We start from the raw sequence: 21,259 nt of genomic DNA, 5'->3' as shown, positions 1-21,259 counted from the left end.
TCAATGCAACCTAATAGGAAAGTGATTAAGCAATTCAAAAGGCTCACCAATCTTCTGCTGCAAGGTTAACGTTGTCTATTCAGTATGTGATAAGAGCATGGTCAAAATTATTGGGTTAGCACTTATGAAAACCATGAAATGGAAATTGAGATCAAGCTGAAAAGTTAGACCTGCACAGAGGATCAACTTTAATCATGCATTTACATCAAAATAAAACATGGTGTTAAGGGCACCCTCTATCTCAAATCATAAGTTTCTAGTAATTTCTCAGAAGCAGAACAATTCCCACAACTATTAAAATACATTTTCCTCTTTCTCCTGCTTGTAACATTTATGTTGATGTCACCTTCCATACCAGAACATTGGCAATGTCTTTTACTCAGTTGAGGTTCTTCTGTTGTGGTCTTTTCCTATTTCACATTTTTTCCTCCTCATCCATCATAACTTCACCAGGATTGTGTACTCCTTTCCCCTATCACCAACCACATTCACCACAACACCTCACATTTCTGCCATCTCCATTACTTTAATAAATGCACCTTCCCAATTCCTCCTGACCCCCCCCCCCCCCCCAAAAAAAAAATCTTGATTGGCTTCTTTGGCAACCCTATGAACTGCTGTCCTTCCACTGGCAGCTTCACATGCAAATACAACAGTTGCAACATCTATCCACTTATCTCCTTCCAAGTTACATGCACTCCCTCCAAACTATATCTGCTGTTAATGTTGCAGCTTCCTCTACATTGGAGATACCAAATACAGGATTGTGATAACACATCTGCAAGTGTAACCCCAAGTCCAATCATTTCTTACTTCAACTTCTCATCACATTCCTGAGGACAACCTAAGTTTGAGGAACAATGCCCTATTACTCAAACAGGCAGTTTTCATCTTGCTGGCTTTAACTTAACTTTAGGTTCAATCAATGGATGATGGATATGGCTGCATGTCACAGGAATAGGGAGGATAATGACAGTTGAACAGTTTTAGGGTGTTCTTTGCTTTTAGTGTCAACCTACTATTTTACTGTCAAAAGCTGCCTTGGCCAGTTTTTTTTGTTTCCAGATTGCAACCATCTTGGTGTTCAAGTCCTGTGTATGCTCATGCCTTTAAATTTCCTTTCCCTTATTGCCTCATGTTAATTTTACATATTTACAGCAGAGAAGCAGGCCATTCTGTCAAACAGATCCATGCTGCAATTTATGTTCCATGGGCTACCTCCCACCCTTCATCTAACCCCATGATCATCAATACATCCTTCCATTCTTTTCTCACACAGTTTCATCATAAATGCATCAATGGTACTTGCCTTAACTACTGATTTTCGGAGTTCCACATTCTAACCACTGTCCAGGTAATTAAATTTCTTCTAAACTTACTATTGGATTAATTAGTGACATATTAATGAGGCTAAGTTCTGGTCTCCCCTGCAATTGAAAACAGCTAGACCTTTACCAAATTGCCTCCATGTTCTCATAGAAGAAAAAAAATCAATTTATTCAGGCATGAGCAAACACTGGCTTTATCATAGATTATGTTTTTCACTCTACAACAGCAGAAAGAATATGCAAATACAGAAAGCAGATGACCATATAGGCCACTACAACATCCTGAGGCCCACTACAGATTTACAAGGTGGGATCCATAAAAAATAATGGGTCAATGACATTGTTTTGAAGATGCAACTTGAACAGCATCTACTAATCCTCCTTTCTTAATTGGTCCACACAATAATTCAGGTTGGTAAGATTTCATGCAATTGTCTGCAAAATAGCCAATCTTTGCTGTACAAGGAATAAATGCAAGCTGTTGTTGATATCTGAAGTGTAAGTCATATTTATTTCTAAAATAATTTAATTAAAACTTGCAAGATGAGTGAGAACTATGAGCATTGTGGTGCTTAAGGATAGTCATGCCCATGAGCATCTTTGAAAATTTCTCAAAGTAGAAAATCAGATTAAAAATAATTTTATTTTGAGATGTTTAACGTACTGCAGAACATAGACACAAACTTCTAATTTTTGCATTCAAGATCATTGCTGAATGAAATATCAATTGGTAAAAGCACTAATTTAGTCAACATTGCACTATTCCAATGCAGCTATTACAAAAAAGTATATGTTTGCAAATTTTGAAATCCAGTTATAAATCTGTCTGCCATTTTTCTATCAGTCACTTTTGGTTTTGGCTCGTTTGGAAAGAGGTCTCTCTTCATCCTTCTCTTCAGTTGCTGGAATTTTCTTTACTGTATAGATCACACCTAATGCAGTCTTTCTGGTTTCTGTTTGAAAACATAATTCAAAGTTAGTTTAAAGTGAGTTAAGTCATGGAGCAAGGAGGCTCTTTAGCCCATTCCTGTTCATTTTAACATTGCAGAAAACAATGGCACCTTGAAAATGTCATTTTGTACACAAAATTATATAATCACTTACATCAAGCAAATATTAGTCAAGTAAAATGATATCCATATTTAGTCTACAATGAGCACTTGAGATTAATTTATTTTACGTGACCACAAAATCTTGGGAACAGAGTATGTGACTGAAACCCAGATTGCCATGTCAAGTTAAAGCAATGCTACAGCACTACTGTATTAAACTCCACCATACTGTAGGATATGGGATCATTTATGTAATACTGCATGAGTTCCTAAACTTACATAAGCTCTTGCATTCCTTTCTGACAGTACTACCCTTGCCAATATACTGCATCATAGACTTCATTTGTTTCAAAGTTCTGTTCACCTTCCATACTGCAATCCCTTGTGATACCAAATTGTGGTGCAGGCAATGGATGGGGAAACCATTAAACCTACATTAATCAATTTGTATGAATCTGGTAAAAATATTAAATGACTTAGAGTGCATTACTTACCTCCATGCAAAAGAGCTGCTCTACAGTTGGTTGACACGGCAGCTTTGGCATCTCCTTCAGTTAAACCAAAAAGCAATCCTCTTGCAGTAATTTAGTCAAGGACTAGATCGTTATATCATAGCAATATTTTCTTACCCCCCCATAAGCAGCTTTCACCAATATACAATTCTATTATTTAACATGAACTATACAGGCAAGTTTGTCTAATTAACAGCTCTATTAGCATACTGAATATCCTTTCTGGTTTTACAGCACAGACACTCTGTGCAATTCACTGCTGTATCCTTAATAATTGATCACTATGGACTTATTATGGTCAAACTAGTTATTCGACTGACTCTTTTCTCTACATTGCATTCTGTGCGTGGGATGTGTACAAAGTACAAGCTTTTAATATGGAATTTGCAAGGCAAGACCTTGTAAGATTAAGATTAGATCAGTGAACCGCAGAGAATATAAATAGCTTAATATCCTGGCTGTCAGAAACTGTGCTACAATAACTGAAGGGTGGAAGTTGATTCCAAGTGGGAATAGGGTATTATTTATTTCAACCTTAGCCTGACTTTCAGTCATACATAATTTGTCACTTAGTCTAGTCAGCATCATTCTCACACTTGGGCAAGGAGGCCATGGTTCAAGCCCAATGCTAGATTTCTATCCACAATAGGCTACATTATAGAGCAGCACTGGGGAAATGTTACATTGACAGGAGTCTATCTTTTGGATGAATAGTCAAATTAAAATCCTATCTATTCAGGTGACTAATATTATTTAACTTGTGCTTAACCCTCTCTCCATTTGCATTGTCTACACCTGTTAAGACTCACATTCCAACCATTGTCTTGTGATTGAGTTTGTGTCTATATATGCCCTGTTTTTGAACCCAATTCTTCACTCACATTATGAAGGCAGCGTGCCAAAAGCTCATGCTATCAAATAAACCTGTTGGACTTTAACCCTGTGTTCTAAGGCTTCTTACTGTGCCTCCCCCTGTCCAACACTGACATCTCCAAATCATGTAATTATTTGAAGCAGGTTTTTTTGCAGCATCAATGGCTCCATTCCTTCCTAAAACCAAACCTCCATAAAATAGCTAAAATAGTTATTCCTTCATTTATACTGTTATTGCAGGACATTGCTCTTATGTGTACATAGTACTGAACTTTGAAAGTAAACGTACAAAGAGTAATGGGACCTTGAATGCGAGAAGTGCTAAACCAATCACAAGCATCATTGGTTAATGCAATTTACTGCCAAAATATACCCAATCTGAAATAGAATCTTAATTCAAGACTTTTTTTTCACTATTTCCCAGTGATGACCTTGAAAGTTGAGCTTAAGTAATTTAAAAAAATCCCTCGAGTATGCAATATACTGCTGCATAAAACAGAAGCTGAACTTGTTTTATCCAAGTTAAATTAAGCACAGGTAAAAAGCATTTAAAATGAGCTCAATGCATACAGTGCAGAAATATTTCTTAAACCAAATGTATTTGGATAAGGATACAGGTTAGCAATATCATATGGTCCCCTTAGTTCCAAAGGCTGCAGAGAAAATAAAACTTTTAATATTCTCATTAGAAAAATAATCCATTTTGAAACATTATTTTGCACACTTCACAAAACATAAGCAGCTTGTGGAGCTTTCCCAAGATGTACCATATTGTTGTATTCATTGTTATGACTTGGTCAACATTGGCAAGGTCACATTTATTGCCTATTTGGCCTGAAATAGAGCAGTGAGCATCTTTTCAGCAATTGCTCTAATGGATGAGTGGTTTATAGGTTCACTTGATATGTAATTACAAGTCAACCATCCTATTTGGGATTACAGTCACTTAAAAGCCAGATTGGCAGATAATTTACAAATTACTGAATCCAATTTCACTACAGGCCATTATAGAATTTGAACTCAACCTGTGAATTGCTCAATTATTGAATTAACTAGTGGAGCACCTGATTTACCAATTAACACCTTTTTATAATTGAGAAGCTAAGCATGAAGACCAATTTGCCTCACACACAGTAAATGATCAAGTAGTAGATGTTAAAGTTTTATAAGCCTTCTCCACTTGTAATAGGTGCATACTCCCAGTTAAAAAGAATGTGGAGGACAAGGTCCCATCAAACAAATTCTTGATTATCATTCTAAATGGAAAGATGTCATTTTACAAAAATAACCATTAGGCAATTCTACGCTTAGGTTTTAAAATTCTGAGATTGTAAACAGAAAAATATATAAGGTAATAAATAATTTCAGTTTAAATTCTGGAGAAGAATGAGTTGCAGTAGGAGACTTCAATCCTGATTTCAACATAGTAGGAATGTTGGGAGGATTGTGAAGAATTTAATAGCAGCACTTGGTTCAAATTGAAGTCAAATGCCAGGCTCTCTGCTCTTGCAACCAAAACAAACAACTAACTTTATGGTAATTTACAGAAAACACTAACCTCTTCATGTAAATATATTGATAGATATATTTGTTAAATGAAGGTGCTTACATTACAAGCCAGAAACAGCACAACATCCTAAATTGCTGCATCTCAGCAACTTAAGAGTCCCTTAATTAAAATCTTTTGCAGTTATCTTTGCCACAGTGTAATTCCAGTCTACATACTGTCATACTTTTTGAAGTGGTCAGGTGTGCAACAAAATTAGTGTTTTCAGTATAAACTGCCATCACATTGGCTTTAGGATCATTAGCATTGCTTTTATAGTTTGTAATGAATACCTTGCTCTTGCAAAACGATTTAAATATAATGCTTCAAACACAATGTGAAACTTTTTGAATTTTAAACAACTGATCAAGTACACAGCTCCTACTTGGCCTATTAACAAATTACTGCAGAAGGTACTGCTCCAGTGGGAGACAAGTTATTAGACATAATAGGAGCCAAATTGTAAAGAATCAAATTTATGTTTGATTAAAAACATAATATTGGATTAAAAATCAAAATCTTACCCGTTCTGCTGCACTTGACATAATTATGTTCTAAAGAAATACAAATACAAACATCACATTCAGCTGCAGGATTTTATACAGTAGTGTATTTTCAATGTCACTAAAAGGAACAGGAACTCCAAATGTTTGGTAATCTTAAGTGCAAGGTTTGTTTGGAAAGAATACAATTCAAAGCACTTCAGGCCAATTAAATGTAGCTAATACGTTGGCTCAGTGTTTGTTGTCAGCAGCAAAGTGATGATGCTGATTGTTGACCTCAAGGAAAGCTGCTCACAAAGATCTATTGAACTTGGCATGGATTGCCCCTTTTCTGATGTTAATTTGAATAACCAAGTCAGTGATTTCCAGGCGTACAGCAACATCAAGCAGGATAAGCAGTCAGTCACACTGAAGAATTTTTAGATAAGCAAACTAGGAAACAAAATACATTATCACTCACTTTCAGCTGACAGCAAATAAAGATCGAGACATGCACACAGAAAACTGAAGCATATAAACAAACTTTTAGATGTTAATGAAACGCGTAATTTATTGCAATGAGGTAGCAAATGTTACAATTCCAATGTTATGTTAAACATCAAAAACAACTCAAGGGAAAGCAAAGGGTGTTGGGGCCCAGTTTTAAACAAAAATCTTACTCAAAGTCAGGATTCAATTGTCTGCCAGGGAGCCTGCAGAAGTTGGAATTGGAACAAATGACAACCCAACCCACACATTCCCTTCCAGATGCTACAAAACAGATCAAGTTTCCTGATTTTGCAGCAAATGTTCCAAATATGGCCCCTTAAAGTATATTTACAGTGATTAAACACACACAATTCCTTGAACTGCAGATTTTTGTGAACGATCCTCTCAGGCAATTGCAAATAGTTAGTCGCCATCATAAAAAAAATCGTGAACTTTGGTTTTGTTATTGTTCATGATACTTTTGGTTTCACAGCAACTACTTAGAAAGTGTGTTCTAATTATGGCTCAACAAGACTCAGAGTGCTCCCTCTGCCTCCTCCATAACCTTCATGAAGCATTTTGAAAGGACAGGATAACTCTCATTCTCACCTTTCCGTTACATATCTGCATCAGGTTGAGTGCATTTGAAATGGTATACCTTCTCATTGTAGAATCTTTAATGGCAGGAGAGTATGCCAGTTCAAAGTAAATTCCTCTCTCAATAGCCTGAAATACAATTAAAAAGTGAACAACAAAATGATGAACAATTCCATTAACATTTTCATGGAAAGAGTAGGGGAAGAATTAAGGTCCTATATACTTAGAAATTGAGATGCATATTTAATTATTTAATTTCTTACCCCAAGTAACTTGCATTTACATAGCATCTTTAACATTACAAAGGAGCATTACAAATAAAGAATGAAACCAGGCCACATGAAGAAATTATTAGGTCAGATGAACAAAAACATGGTCAACTAGGTAAAATTGAAGGAGTGTCTTAAAGGAGAAGAGTGAGGTAGAAAAGCAGAGGGGTGCAGAAAGCCAAAGCAACTGAAGGCACAGCCACCAATGGTTCAGCAGTTAATAATGGAAATGTGCAACAGATCAGAACTGCAGTGCAGATATCGCCAAGCACTGAAGGGCTGGAGAAGATTATAGTGATTGACAGTGGGGAGTTGGCAGCAAGGCCGTGGAGGAATCTGAAAACAAGGGTGTGCACTGCACCAACTCACCAAGGCTCCTTCACAGTACCTTCCAAACCTGTGACCTCTACCCACCAGAAGAACATGGGCAGCAGACGCATAGAATATCCCCAGTTGCAAGTTCCCCTGTTCCCCTCCATGCCACACATCATCCTGCATTGGAATTATCACTGTTTCTTCAATGTCACTGGGTCAAAAATCTGCAACTCTCTAATAGCACTGTGTGGGTACTTACACCAGGGAGACTGCATTGGCTTACCATCACCTTCTCAAGGTGAATTAGAGATGGGAACAAATGCTGTACTTGTCAGTGACACTCAGGCTACAAAAATTAAAAAAAATGAACTGAGCTAGGGATAAAGTTGGGCAATGTTAAAGCAGTGGCAATCAGTGTTCACGGTGATGGTACAAATACAATATCTGAAGTAAACCTCTCTGGATCAAACGCAACTTCAGTGTTGTGGACAGACTAGCTGAATTTCAGGCTGTTGCTGGGGAGAGGGACAGAGCTTGTAGCTAAGGAATGGAGTTTGGATCAGCGTTCAAAAACGATGGCTCCAGTCTTCCCAATATTTAATTGGAGGAAACGTCTGTTCATCCAGTACTAGATGTTCAAAATACGGTCTGATAATTTAGCAACAGTCGAGAAGTTGAGAGGCAGTGGCGAGCTACGCTGGGTGCTATGAGCGAACATAATCAAGCATTTGTGGTTAAATTCTGGCATACATTATTTTCTGCTTGGAAACTGTATAAATCTTATAACAAACCCAATTCTATTATAAAAGCTAGTTCATTGGTGTAATCAGAAAATTGAAGGAAAATGATTGAATCATAGCTTTTTCGGGGAGTACGCTGAAACTGTGACCATCCATTCTATTTCATTTTCTGACCTCGCCATACCTTTTTTATACTTTTATTCAAAGTTATCCAATCCTTGTCAAATTACACAAGTCTCTGTCACACAAGCCTCAATATTTCATGTGAAAAACTGCAAACTTTCCCATCATTTTCCCAGTAATCACTACAACCCATTAAATCTCCTAATAATACCAAGTTTATAATCAATTGTTACTGATTCAAAAACAAAAGAAACAATCCTTCAATATTTACCTTCTCAAAATCTTTTGTGACTTGTGCAAGATTTCTTCTTCGTGCGCTCTATTCTAGTTAAAATCAGCCCAATTTTCCAAATATAACTGCTTCATGTGTATAATTGCTAAATTCTGTGCATAATGCTACTGAATGTTCACTATGCCTTTTATATTTTATTCACTTTTATGTAAAATCCAAACCAATTCCAAAATCAAAGCAAACTGCATTTGTCAGATGGTGCATTTCCTCTCTTCCTTTACAAAATATGATGAAATCCAATTGCTGAAACAGTAGAGTCAGGTTTTGACACAAGTGTCAAATAGCACAATTATATTTACAGATACAAATTTCAATGGATGTTGAACAGCTATATTTGTGAACACAATTTAGGAGTTTAAAGAACTTTTCTAAAATCCAAAATACTCCTGAAGAAACTACTCAGGAGCAGAATGAGATGCGATCAGTCTCATGGAAAATAATAAACAACCCTTATGCTCCTAACCTCAAATCCAAATTAAATGTTTATACTAGCTATCTTCATTTCAGTTGAAGACCCATTAATCATAGCCATTTGTTGATTCCTTGGTTTCAAGCACAGACACAAGGGATTATTTCCATGAGCATGGTTTGATGCAAATAAAAACCCCAACATGTTGCTTTTCAAGTATTGAAAGCAGATTAGTCACCAACAATTAAAGTGCACTCAAATTGAAACATCGGCACTTAGTTGAAGAAATAATGAATGATAATGCAGGAGAAAAACTGATTATTCTTGTCTATTTCTATGGAGCAACAGCACCCTCCAAAGGAATTTTTTATTATTGCTTCCATCTCTAAAATTTATTAGCAGAGTATTTTGATGCCTATTGGTCAACTTCAGCGCACATAAATAAAATGGGTAATAAGGAGTAACTCAGCTTCCATTTTTGGGGCTGCATGCAAAAGTGTTGGATGCACCATTAATCTACAGTCTTGTGTTGTTCAATGTCTTGATTGTGCTCTGACTGTGGTTTCTTTTTGGGATTTGCAATTAACCCTCTAGCTTCAAGCCTTCCAATGAAGCTATGGAGTAATAGTCACTAACACACAAACAGAAGAACTGCAATTCTTTAAAATGATAGCATGTAGTAAAATGCAGGTAATCACAAAGACAACACATTTACCGTTATAACCACCCCTCCCCACCCCCATACATCATCAGCAAATGCACTGTGCTGATTGGATCATTTGGGGGAAATCATGTTTATTTATTCAAGTTTATTTATTAGTGTCACAAGTAGGCTTACGTTAACACTGCAATGAAGATACTGTGAAAATCCCCTAGTTGCCATATTCCAGCGCCAGTTCAGGTACACCGAGGGAGAACTTTTAGCATGGCCAATGCACCTAACCAGCATGCTTTTTGGACTGTGGGATGAAACTGGAGCACCCAGAGGAAACCCAAGCAGACATGGGGAGAATGTGCAAACTTCACATAGACAACAACCCAAGCCAGGAATCAAACTCAGGTCCCTGGAGCTGTGAGGCAGCCGTGTTAACCAGTGTACTACCGTGCCACCCAGCGCTGGGCTGACAAGTGGTAGCACAGCAAGGATCTGGCTTTCGTGGAATTTATTTAATGGATGAGGAATCAAATTTAGAAATGACTGCTAAATTACAGCATAATAGGGTGAGGGCAGAAATCAGAGATGATGGGAAATTGTCAAACAGCAAAATTTTAGAATATTCTAACCCTCCGGAGTATTGATAACAGAAAATGAGGGAACACAACTTTAAAATGGGTAAAACTGTTGTAGCACTAATCAGAAGAAGTGTTTTCAAACCTGTGATTTGATGGTTTGAGATGATGAAGAATAATTTCTTTCCCTCTGACCCATCTTAAAAACTTGGTATTCCCAGGGTATTTATATGGTTATGGGTGATTTGATCAATCTTAGTTATTCATCCCTCCTAATTTAACCCTTGGAGACCAGATATCACCCTGTAATTCTGTTCTCTTCTCACTCTAAGGACAATATATTTTTCCTACGATATGGTGCTAACAAACAGCACATGAGGTGTTGTTTAACCAGAGCCTTGTATGGCTCAAACATGACTTCTACTTGTAGTATTCTAGGCCTCATGATATAAATATCAGTGTTGAATTAGCCTTGGTTTATTTTCTGTACATGTTCATAATATTTTATTGATCTATGACTGTGTCTCAAGTCTCTTTTGGACCTTCACTGCTTCTAGCTTTTCAACCTTTAGCAAGTACCCTGTTCTACATCTTTTTCAAATCCAAAGTGGATGCCTGCATATTTACCTACAATGAAATCCATTTATCACAATTTTGCCCATTCACTTAATAGTGTATATTTACATCTACATTGCTTACAATGCCACCTAAATATGTGCCATTAGCAAATCTGGATATGATGTGTTTCATACCAAAGTCCTTCCTGAACACAACAAATAGTTAAGGCTGCAAAACAGATCCTTGTTGAGCACTTGTTGCCAATTAGAGCAAATTGCTCATTATCCTCTCAGTTGCCTATTGTTTACCAAATTTCCTTAGATCAATAATTTGCCTTCAACTTTACTTAACAGTTTCTTATCAGGGACTTTATCAAATGGCTTCTGGAAGTGCATATAAATTACCTTCACGGCATTTTCTTGGTCACAGCTTTTATTCACCTCATTAAAAAATTCAATCAGGTACGCTTACCCTTTACAAATCCATGCCACATCTTGCTGATCAGCTGAAAATTTTCCAATGACCTCATCCTTAATTGTAGGGAGCGATCGTACCAAAAAAATTCGAAGTGCTGAACGAGCAAGGAAAAACAACTGTTTCACAGACCTTTTGGAGAGTTAAAAAAATGCAACCTTAAGGCATTTGTTAAAAAAATGCCATGATGTCTAACTTCACCAGCGAAGGCAATTTTGGAGTTCTCAGGGCACCACCGCATCTCCCAGTGCACTGGGAGATCTTCAGTCCTGGTCACCCCGGGACATTGGGACCCGCAGCCGATCACTCCCCCATCCCCCGCTGCCCTGGCCATTCAACATCACCTTCCAATCCCACTGGTCGCTGCCCCAGACATCACTGCCTAGCTCTGCCCCCAACAACCAGGAGGGTTTCAATGGCCTCCGGTCCCACCATCAAGGCCATCACATCTGGTTCCCACTGATGGGGATAATACATGACCCTTGCCAGTGAGGACCTTGACCGGTGAGCAAGTAAGGGCAAGTGAACCTGGGCGATAATGTTCCATGCTCACTAATTACATTTAAATTAGGTAATCAATATTGATCTTGGCTACGTGCCCTTCATGGGCACGAAGCCTATTTCACTGGCAACATCTCAAGGCAAAGACCGAGCACAAACCCAATTTTTCACCTCTCGCCGGATCTTATTGGCTCACCACACTGTTCGACCAGTGGGAAATGCTGGTAAAAATTGCCAGGTCTTTCTTTTCTCAGCTTTCTTAGTTGAAATAGACAGAACAGCGGAATTCAAGAGGTAAGGTGAGAATGACTGCCAAGTTTTACAACAAGACAACATTTGTCTGAATGTGGCATCAAGGAGCCCTAGCTAAATTGGAAGTGTTAATCAAGGAGAAAACACTTCACTGGTTAGAATCATGTCTAGCACAAAAGGAAGACAGTGATGGCTGTTGGAGGTCAATCATTTCAGCCTCAGGAGCTCCTCAGGGTCTTCTCAGCCAATCATTTCAGCTATTTCACCAATGATTGCACCTCCATTATAAGATAAAAGTGAGGATGCTCATGGATGATTGCAGAGTGTTCAGCACTATTCACAGCTCTTCAGATACTGAAGCAGATTGTGTCCCTACACAGCAAGACTTGGACAACATTCAGACTTGAGCTTGAACGTGTCAAGAAACATCCGTGCCACACAAATGTCAGGCAGTGACCATCTCCAACAAGAGAACCTAACCATCAGCCCATAACATTCAATGGCATTACTATCGTTGACACTCCCACTATCAACATCCAGAATCTGAATTGGGCCAACCTTATAAATAGTGTGGCTACAAGTGCAGGCCGGAGGCCCTCAGTGCTGTGGCAAGTAACTCGGCCTCCTGATTCCACAAAGCTTGTCCACCATCTATGAGGCACAAGTTTAGGATGTGATGGAATGCTCTCTTTTCTCCTGAATGACTGCAGCTCCAACAATGCTCAAGACCTCAATGTCATCAAGAATAAAAGCAGTCTGCTTCATTGGTATCCTGTCCACCACTTTCAGCATTCATTCCTTCTACTAATGCAGTGGCTCAGTGTGTACTATCTACAAGATACATTGCAGCAACTCACCAAGATTCCTTCCAAATGCATGACCTCTACCACCTGGGACAAAGGCAGCAGACACATAGGAACATCAGTACCAGAAGCTCCCCTCCAAGCTACACACCACATAGGCTTGGAATTATATCATTGTTCTTTTACTGTCACTGGATCAAAATCCTAGAACACTCTTCCTAACAGGGCAACATGATGGCACGGTGATTAGCATCGCTGCTTCACAGCATCAGGGACCTGGGTTCGATTTCTGGGTCACTGTCTGTGTAGCGTTTGCACGTTCTCCCCATGTCTGTGTGGGTTTCCTCTCAGTCTGAATAGTGCACTGTTAGACGCATTGACCCAAACAGGCGTCAGAGTGTGGTGACTAGGGGAATTTCACAATAACTTAATTGCAGTGTTAATGTAAGCCTTACTTATGACTAATTAATAAACTTTAAAAACTTTAGGATTGTGGGTGCATCTATAACAGATGGAGAGCAGTGGTTCAAGAGAGAGACCTAACCAACGATACCCGCAACTCATGAACGAATACATTTTTAAAAAAGTGACATGCGCAAATTTCCAATTAAAATATCAGTTTCCAAATCAAGAGTACTTTGCAAGATTATAGTCAGGATAATCAGCAATGCTGTTACCCAATTCATTTAAAAGCCTGAAATGGAACCCATTAATCCAGAGGATGTCATTCAGAAATGCCATTATTTTATGTTATTTTACTTACATTAACTTTAGTGAGTTTCTGTCCTTGATTCAATATTAATTTTTTGGGAATTCCAGCAATTTGGTCTCTTCCTCTACTTAAATACTGACACAAAGTAGTTAATCAACATCTCTGCGATTTCCATATTTGCATGGGCAATATCAATTGCCACAGGCCCCCCATTGGTCCTGACCATTCTTTTCGCAGATACAAGTCATTTTTGTGGCAATTGTAATATCCCTTGTAATTTTCTTTCCAAACCCCTTTTCCTTTAGTTCTTGACATGCTGATACCTGGGGAAGTTTCAGATGAGTAAAGGGGCAAGCCAAAGTGGAATATGCACTTTTAACTCTATGGCTGTGAAATGATCTAAGACAATGTTAAGGAGGATTCAGTGGAGGGAAAACAACCAGTGAGTCAGGTTTCAATCAATTTTTAACACTGGCAAACTCAGCTAGAAATAAATCATCACTAGAGGAGCCTAGCTCAAGCAGCGCTCTACAATTGGCTTTCGAGGTAGCTGCCGCCGTCAGACTTTTGAATGGACCTGATATTAAATTGATCTTTCTATACACCCTTGCTATGTCTGTAACAGTACATTCTGCACTCACTCATTTCCTTTCCTATGAATGGTATGCTTTGTCTCTATAGCACGCAAGAAACAATACTTTTTACTGTATCCCAATATATGTGACAATAATAAATCAAATCAAATGGAATCCTGCCAAGGGAATTGACAGGGGCTATGGCAGGAAGAAGACAAGAAAGAAGCTGGAAAAATTGATCCCTAGGTACTGTGTGGGTGAGATGTTCACAGGCAAAGAGGTATTGTAGCATACATGGCTGCAAGAAAACTGATTACAGTGGTTGTGCTGAGGGTTTTCTGGATAGGGTAAAAAGCTGTGAACTTAGTCAAATGAGACTCAAGGCTGGGTTTTCATCAGGAGATAGAATCAATGGGAGCATATCAATGAATAGGTAAAAGGATTTCACTCTGGGAGAGCAGAGTGCAAAGGGGTAAGTTCACAGTGAATTGTTAAAAAAAGGTGTAAAGATAAGCTAGCAACTACAAGCCAGTAAGTATAACTACATCATTGCCAAAAGAAACAATGATTTGGGACAAAATTAATGAGTAATTGGAACAAATGCAGGTTAAAGAAAAACAGCATGGATATATTAATGACAAATTATGTTCAACTAATTTGTTTTAGGATTATGATGAGCTAACAAAGTTGAAGGAGGAATACTGTCGATGTGGTGTATGTGACTTCCAAAAGATACTTAATTAAAAATGCCACACAGGCTTGAACAAAGTTGTAGCCCATACAGGCTTGAACAGAGTTGGAGCAACACACATATGAAATTGGCCAAATAACAGGAAACACTAGTGGTATATGGTTGCTTTTTGGCCTGGAGGAAGGTTGAAAGTGGAGATCCACAGGGATCACTGTTAGGACACCTGCAATTTCTGATCTAGAGCACCATTTTAAAATTTGCAGATGATACAGAACTTGGAAGTACTTGAACTGTGTGGATGGTAGTGTTATACTTCAAAAAGGACAGATTGGTGGATTGAGTGGCCAAGTGACAGATCAAATTTAATGGAGAAATGTAAAGCAGTTCATTTCATAGAATGAACGCAAGGTGACAATGTAAAATAAGGGATACAGTTTTAAAGAGGATGGGGAAACAAAAGGAGCTGGGGGTGTATTTGCACACAAATTACTCAAAAGGTAGCAGGACAAGCTGAAAAGAATTCTGAGATATGGTTTGAAACATGTAATGCTTTCTTTCTCCATAGACATTGCCAGACTGCTGAGTTTTTCTAGTATTTTAGGTTTTTATTTCACATTTTCAGCATCCACAGTATTTTGCTTTTATTTTAAGTGATTATAAACTTCTATAAAACACTGGTTCAGCCTCAACAGGAATACTGTATCCAGCCAGCATAATTATGGACCCCACGCACCACGGACATTCTCTCTTCCATCAGGAAAAAAGATACAAAAGTCTGAGGTTGCATACTATGTGTAATATGTAGTGGTCCATTTTGGCAGGTCCAATGGGATGAAGGAGTATAGTACCAAGGGTAAGACTCTTAGCAACGTAGAGGATCAGAACGACCTTGGGGTCCAGGTCCATAGGACTCTTAAATCGGCCTTGCAAGTGGAGGATGTGGTCAAGAAGGCATATGGTGTACTAGCCTTCATTAATCGAGGGACTGCGTTTAGGAGTCGGGAGATAATGCTGCAACTTTATAAGACCTTTGTCAGACCCCACTTGGAGTACTGTGCGCAGTTCTGGTTGCCTCACTACAAGTAGTATGTGGAAGCTATTGAAAGGGTGCAGAGGAGATTTAAAAGGATGTTGCCTGGTTTGGGTGGCATACCTTATGAGGATAGGTTGAGGGAGCTAGGTCTTTTCTCCCTGGAGAGACCAAGGATGAGAGGCGACCTGATAGAGGTTTATAAGATATTGAGAGGTATAGATAAGGTGGATTCTCAGAGACTATTTCCCAGGGCTGAAATGGTCGCTTCGAGAGGACACAGGTTTAAGGTGCTGGGGAGTAGGTACAGTGGAGATGTCGGGGTAAGTTTTTCACTCAGAGGGTGGTGAGTGAGTGGAATCGGCTGCCGTCGGTGGTGGTGGAGGTAAACTCATTGGGGTCTTTTAAGAGACTTCTGGACGAGTACGTGGGATTTAACGGGATTGAGAGTTATAGAAGTCCTGGTAGGTAGGGATACGATCGGCACAACTTGTGGGCCGAAGGGCCTGCTTGTGCTGTAGTGTTCTATACCAACCGACTCAAGAACAGCTTCTTCCCTGCTGCCATCAGACTTTTGAATGGACCTACCTCGCACTAAGTTGCTCTTTCTCTACACCCTAGCTATAACTGTAACACTACATTCTACACTCTCGTTTCCTTCTCTATGAATGGTATGCTTTGTCTTATAGCACGTAAGAAACAATACTTTTCACTGTATGTTGATACATGTGACAATAATAAATGGGCACCACACTTTAGGAAGCATTTGAAGGCAATAAAGAGTGGGCAGAAAAGTTTAATGAGATAGATAGGTTGTAGGCTGACTTTGCTTTCCTTGGAACAGAAGGTTAAGAAGAAATATAACAGGTATTCAAAATCATGAAGGATTGGCATACTATAGACATGGAGAAGCCATTCCCACATGTGGGAGGACTGAGAACCCAAGGGCCCAGATTTAAGGAGATTGAAAAAAGAATCATGATAGCAATGTTTAAAAAGCACAAAACAGTTGGAGTCTGGAATAAGCTGCATATGTGTGTGGTGAGGCAGATCCAATCATGGTATTCAAAAAGGAATTAGATCATTAATCAAAAAGAAAAACGGGAAAGGAAGGCAGAGTGTCTATTTGCTCCTGCAGAGAGCCATCATGCATATAAAAGGGCAGAATGGCCTCCTATGTTGCAACTTTTCTATAATTCTAGAAGGGGAAAGGATGACAGAGTGGGACTGAGAGGCAGTGCAGCTTTGGTACAGAATGACAAGGAATGATTTGACATGGAGGTACTTAGAATTGTAATATGGTCTTAAAGTATGAAATTATCATTTGAATGGATTTGGCAGTTGGTTTGAGGCTGCCTACAAATAGGCTAAAAAGCGGTGTGCTTTAGTATGAAAAACAGAACATAGTGACAAATTTTGATCTAAATTATAGGTTATCAAATGAGTAGCCGAGTGAACTTCAAAATGGATAAATTGAGGATAATACAGCATTCCGCATAGAGTGTTGAAATAACTCCAGTTGACACTGCTGAGGGCAATGGACATTACCACCTGAGCATTTAACACATCCAGGCACGGAGCAGCAGTTATTAAAAAAGCTAATTTAATGTTAAATTACACTGCAAGAAAGTGGGGGACAAGTCAGATAAAATACTGTTAAAATTATATAGGGTTTTGGTCAGACCACTCAGTACTACATTCAGTTTTAACTGACAGATTTGAAGGATACATTCAAGATGCACCAAAATTTTTCAGTAATGTGGGAAGACTGGGAAATCTTAGGCTTTTCAGCATTGCAAGTGAGCGACCATGAAGCCACCTCAGAGGAACTTGAGAGTAAAAAAAGTACACAACACAAAGGGCAAATCCCGAACACCAATTCAAATCAAACCATTCTAAATACAAGAAAATCATATTCAGACTGGGATACCAATTTAAGGCTGATGCCAGAAAACATTTCTTCAGCAAGAATATACAGGACGAGTTCACTTAGTGTGCAGAATAACGTCAACCGTGCAGGTTAAATTCCTATACCAGATTAGGTAATTTTCGGGTTTGCTTCCTTGCACTGCCCCATAGTAATACAGCAACTCAATGAGGTTGCTACATGAAGAGAAACAGAAAATATATGAAATGGAAAAAGTAGAATTGCAAAGACAAAACATTTGAAATTATTGGCATTGAAATTACTGTGAAAGGGTTTTCTGTCCCAGAACCCCCATGAAATTTATTTTTTCAGCCTCTCAGTTGAATTAATGCAGTGTTATGGGCTAATTCTTTAATTCAGATTTTCATTTCTAACCTTCCATACCTCTTCCTTTGTCCAATTCTTGATTATTTTTATTATTAGTTCCATCTTGGTTTGGACAAGTTGTGCCATATTTTGGGGTGGCACAGTGGTTAGCACTGCTGCCTCACAGCACCAGGAAACTGGGTTTTATTCCTGGCTTGGGTCACTGACTGTGTGAATTTGCACATTGGGTCTGTTGGAGTTTCTTCCTGGTTTCTCCCACACTCCAATTACGTGCAGGTTACGTTAATTGGCCGTACTAATTGTCAAGGTGATTGGTGGGGTAAATACATGAGGTTACTGGGATAGGACCTGAATAGGCTTGATGGGCCAGATAGCCTTTCAGCATTGTAGGGATTCTACATTTGGCTCAATATTTCCCAGTATTTTATGGGACACTTTGCATCCTGCTCATTATTTATGTTAATTTGACTTTATGGTCCATATTAGTCGTCCTTCTTTAAAAATATTTTTTCATATAAAAATGGTCACTGTCAAATGTTAAAAGTTTATAATACTTACACCATTGACAGAAGGCCGTCTGAAATAGTATGGTTGTTTTTCTGTCACATTAATGCAAATTAAGTCAACATCCAAGGTCATGCAAGCTACCTGTTAAGAAATAAATTATTATGTCACAAAAATTTGATGAGATCCAATATAGTAAGTTATACTTAATTAACCAGGATTGTTTCAGTTCTGCCACATTCAGAAGATAAATGTCATTTTGGAATGAGAATAAAAATAAAGTATGGCACAAGGGATGATCAATGTTTTAAAACAAAAATGAAACAAAAGTTACTACTTCATTTCTGGAGAAAAGGAACAACATTGTCATGCTTTTGTGATAACACATTCTTTAAATTGTTATTTCTGTCACCCTTATTTGGGGTGTTGATTTATCACTGTCAATTCTTTCTTACTCAAGTTGTCTCTCAGGCTCTCTGCATGGAATGATACATATTTCTTTACTGAGGCATTTAATTACTGTTAACTTCTGTAAAATCAAGATATGCAGCATGATTGCAAAAATGCCTTGCACTGAAAATGGTTTAATGGAATCAGACAAATCATTTGACTGGGAACTGTTGGATCACGAACATGGGAGGGCAAAGAGGGGGAAAAACATGGATTAAGAGAGTAAATGGTGGGAGGGAAGATAGTGCCTGGTATACGAGAGGCAGTAACAGTGAAGGTCAAGGTGTGGAATTACTCAAGATGGATCCGACAGGAGAACTGGAAACTGTGGCTTCAGCACTTTGAAGGACCAAGATTGGGATGAGTGGTGGTCGGCACAAAATGAAGGGGAAGAACAAATCTTGGGTACTATCAATCATCCAGGTGAGAGGGTGTGATTTGTAATGAATTGTTTGGCGGGGGGGGGGGGGAAAAAGAGAGAGAGAGAGAGAGATGGGGGGTTGGGGGGGGGGGGGGGGGGCGGGGTGGTGCGGAGAGTTGAGTAGGAGGTGACAGTGACATTGATCCTGGATTCCCTGCTGGGGAATAGCATAACTGTGGTGCACAAACATTCACAGGGGAAAGTGGGCATGCACGGGTACTATCAAATAGTGTCCAAAACGCTATCTGGGAGCTCAGTGTCACAGACAGATAGACTGGGCATCAGAAATAATAATGTGCTGTGGTTATCTTGACAGCAAGATTATAGAATTTGTAAAAGCCTGTAAAGTTGCACAATGTCCTGCTGTGCCTGGCCACATAAGCAGCATATGAAATGATAGGCATGTACAGATGCTGCAAATTGAGAAAGGAAAGGTTGGCTAGCCTGAAGAACCCAAGAAAAGAAGCCTAGTAAGTGGCTGAAGAAGGCCAGATGGGGAGGAATCACAAAATCCCTACAGTGAAGAAAGAGGCCATTCAGTCTATCAAGTTTGCACAGATTCTACAAAAGAACATCTTACCCAGGCTCATCCCCTTGTCCTATCCCCTTAACCCTGCACATTTACTACGGCTAATTCTCCTAACCTACACATTTTTTGACACTATGGGGCAATTTAGTATGGTTAATCCCATCTAACCTGCACATTTCTGGACTGTGGGAATAAACCAGAGCACCTGGAGAAAACTCGTGCAGAAAAAGGGAGAACGTGCACGGTCTACACTCATTCAAGGCTGGAATTTGGTCCTAGTGCTGAGGCAGCAGTGCTAACCGTTGTGCTACCGCTTATGAATTTTATTTGCAACTGCTTTATTTTCAATGAATGAATCTTCTTCATTTACAAATTGGTTTGAAAGGAAAACAGAATGACACATTTGAGATGAGCAAAACTAATCAGTTGGCAGATATATTCATTTGCTCTATAAACAAAATAGGCATTATAAACCAAATAAACATAAAAGTAGCAATTTAAAAAAAAACAAAATCTGAAGTGATGTAGTACAATTATTCCATATTCATGCGTATGATTCCTAACACAAGGATAAACAATTGATTTGACAGTCCCAAAAATATAAATCTCATTTGCAAAATGTGAAGAAATATATGTATTTACTTTATTTTCAGACATGGCTGTTTTCTGGTCGACACTTGCACTACAGAATTTTAGATGGCATAGTTATAAAATGTTTCAATAACTTTGAATCTATAGAAGAAATTTTACTCTGGTTTGCCAGTCCTGGGTACAAAATGGACAAAAAAAATGAACGAACACCATCAGGTTTTCACTTGTCGCAGAGAAAAACAGTGCTTCAAGCTATGGCAATACCAGTGGGCAGCACAGTGGTTAGCACTGCTGCCTCAGAGCGTCAGGGACGCAGGTTCAATTCCAGCCTCAGGTCACTATCTGTGTGGACATAAGAACATAAGAAATAGGAGCAGGAGTAGGCCATCTAGCCCTTTGAGCCTGCCCCGCCATTCAATAAGATCATCACTGATCTGAAGTGGCTCAGTTCCACTTTCCCCCCATAAGCCTTAATTCACTTGCCTACCAAAAACCTATCTACCTGTGTCTTAAATATATTTAGTGAGGTAGCCTCCACCACTTCAACGGGCAGAGAATTCCAGAGATTCACCACCTCAACTCTGTGCTAAACTGCACCCCCCCCCCCCCCCCCACCCCTTATCTTGAGGCTGTGCCCTCTAGTCCTGCTGTCCTTTC

The 21,259-nt window shown here is 38.9% G+C and overlaps 1 protein-coding gene across 1 annotated transcript in view; it reads right to left on the bottom strand.

Annotated features, from left to right (window-relative positions):
- Nucleotides 1-1,952: 1,952 nt before the first annotated feature.
- The window catches only part of rpp30 (ribonuclease P/MRP 30 subunit), a 31,400-nt gene continuing 12,093 nt past the window's right edge, over nucleotides 1,953-21,259 (bottom strand). The window contains exons 7-12 of the mRNA XM_080205516.1: nucleotides 18,666-18,755; nucleotides 6,892-7,008; nucleotides 5,836-5,865; nucleotides 4,381-4,418; nucleotides 2,875-2,954; nucleotides 1,953-2,281 (exon numbers count right to left, since the gene is read on the bottom strand). Coding sequence (XP_080061642.1) covers nucleotides 2,169-2,281; nucleotides 2,875-2,954; nucleotides 4,381-4,418; nucleotides 5,836-5,865; nucleotides 6,892-7,008; nucleotides 18,666-18,755 — 468 coding nt within the window. The 3' untranslated portion in view covers nucleotides 1,953-2,168. The remainder of the gene's footprint in view (nucleotides 2,282-2,874; nucleotides 2,955-4,380; nucleotides 4,419-5,835; nucleotides 5,866-6,891; nucleotides 7,009-18,665; nucleotides 18,756-21,259) is intronic.

This window comes from Carcharhinus amblyrhynchos, chromosome 17 (genome assembly GCF_965287045.1).
Source record: "Carcharhinus amblyrhynchos chromosome 17, sCarAmb.v2.hapA, whole genome shotgun sequence".
Classification (NCBI taxonomy): domain Eukaryota; kingdom Metazoa; phylum Chordata; class Chondrichthyes; order Carcharhiniformes; family Carcharhinidae; genus Carcharhinus; species Carcharhinus amblyrhynchos.
This window is presented reverse-complemented; position numbering and strand designations above follow the sequence as displayed.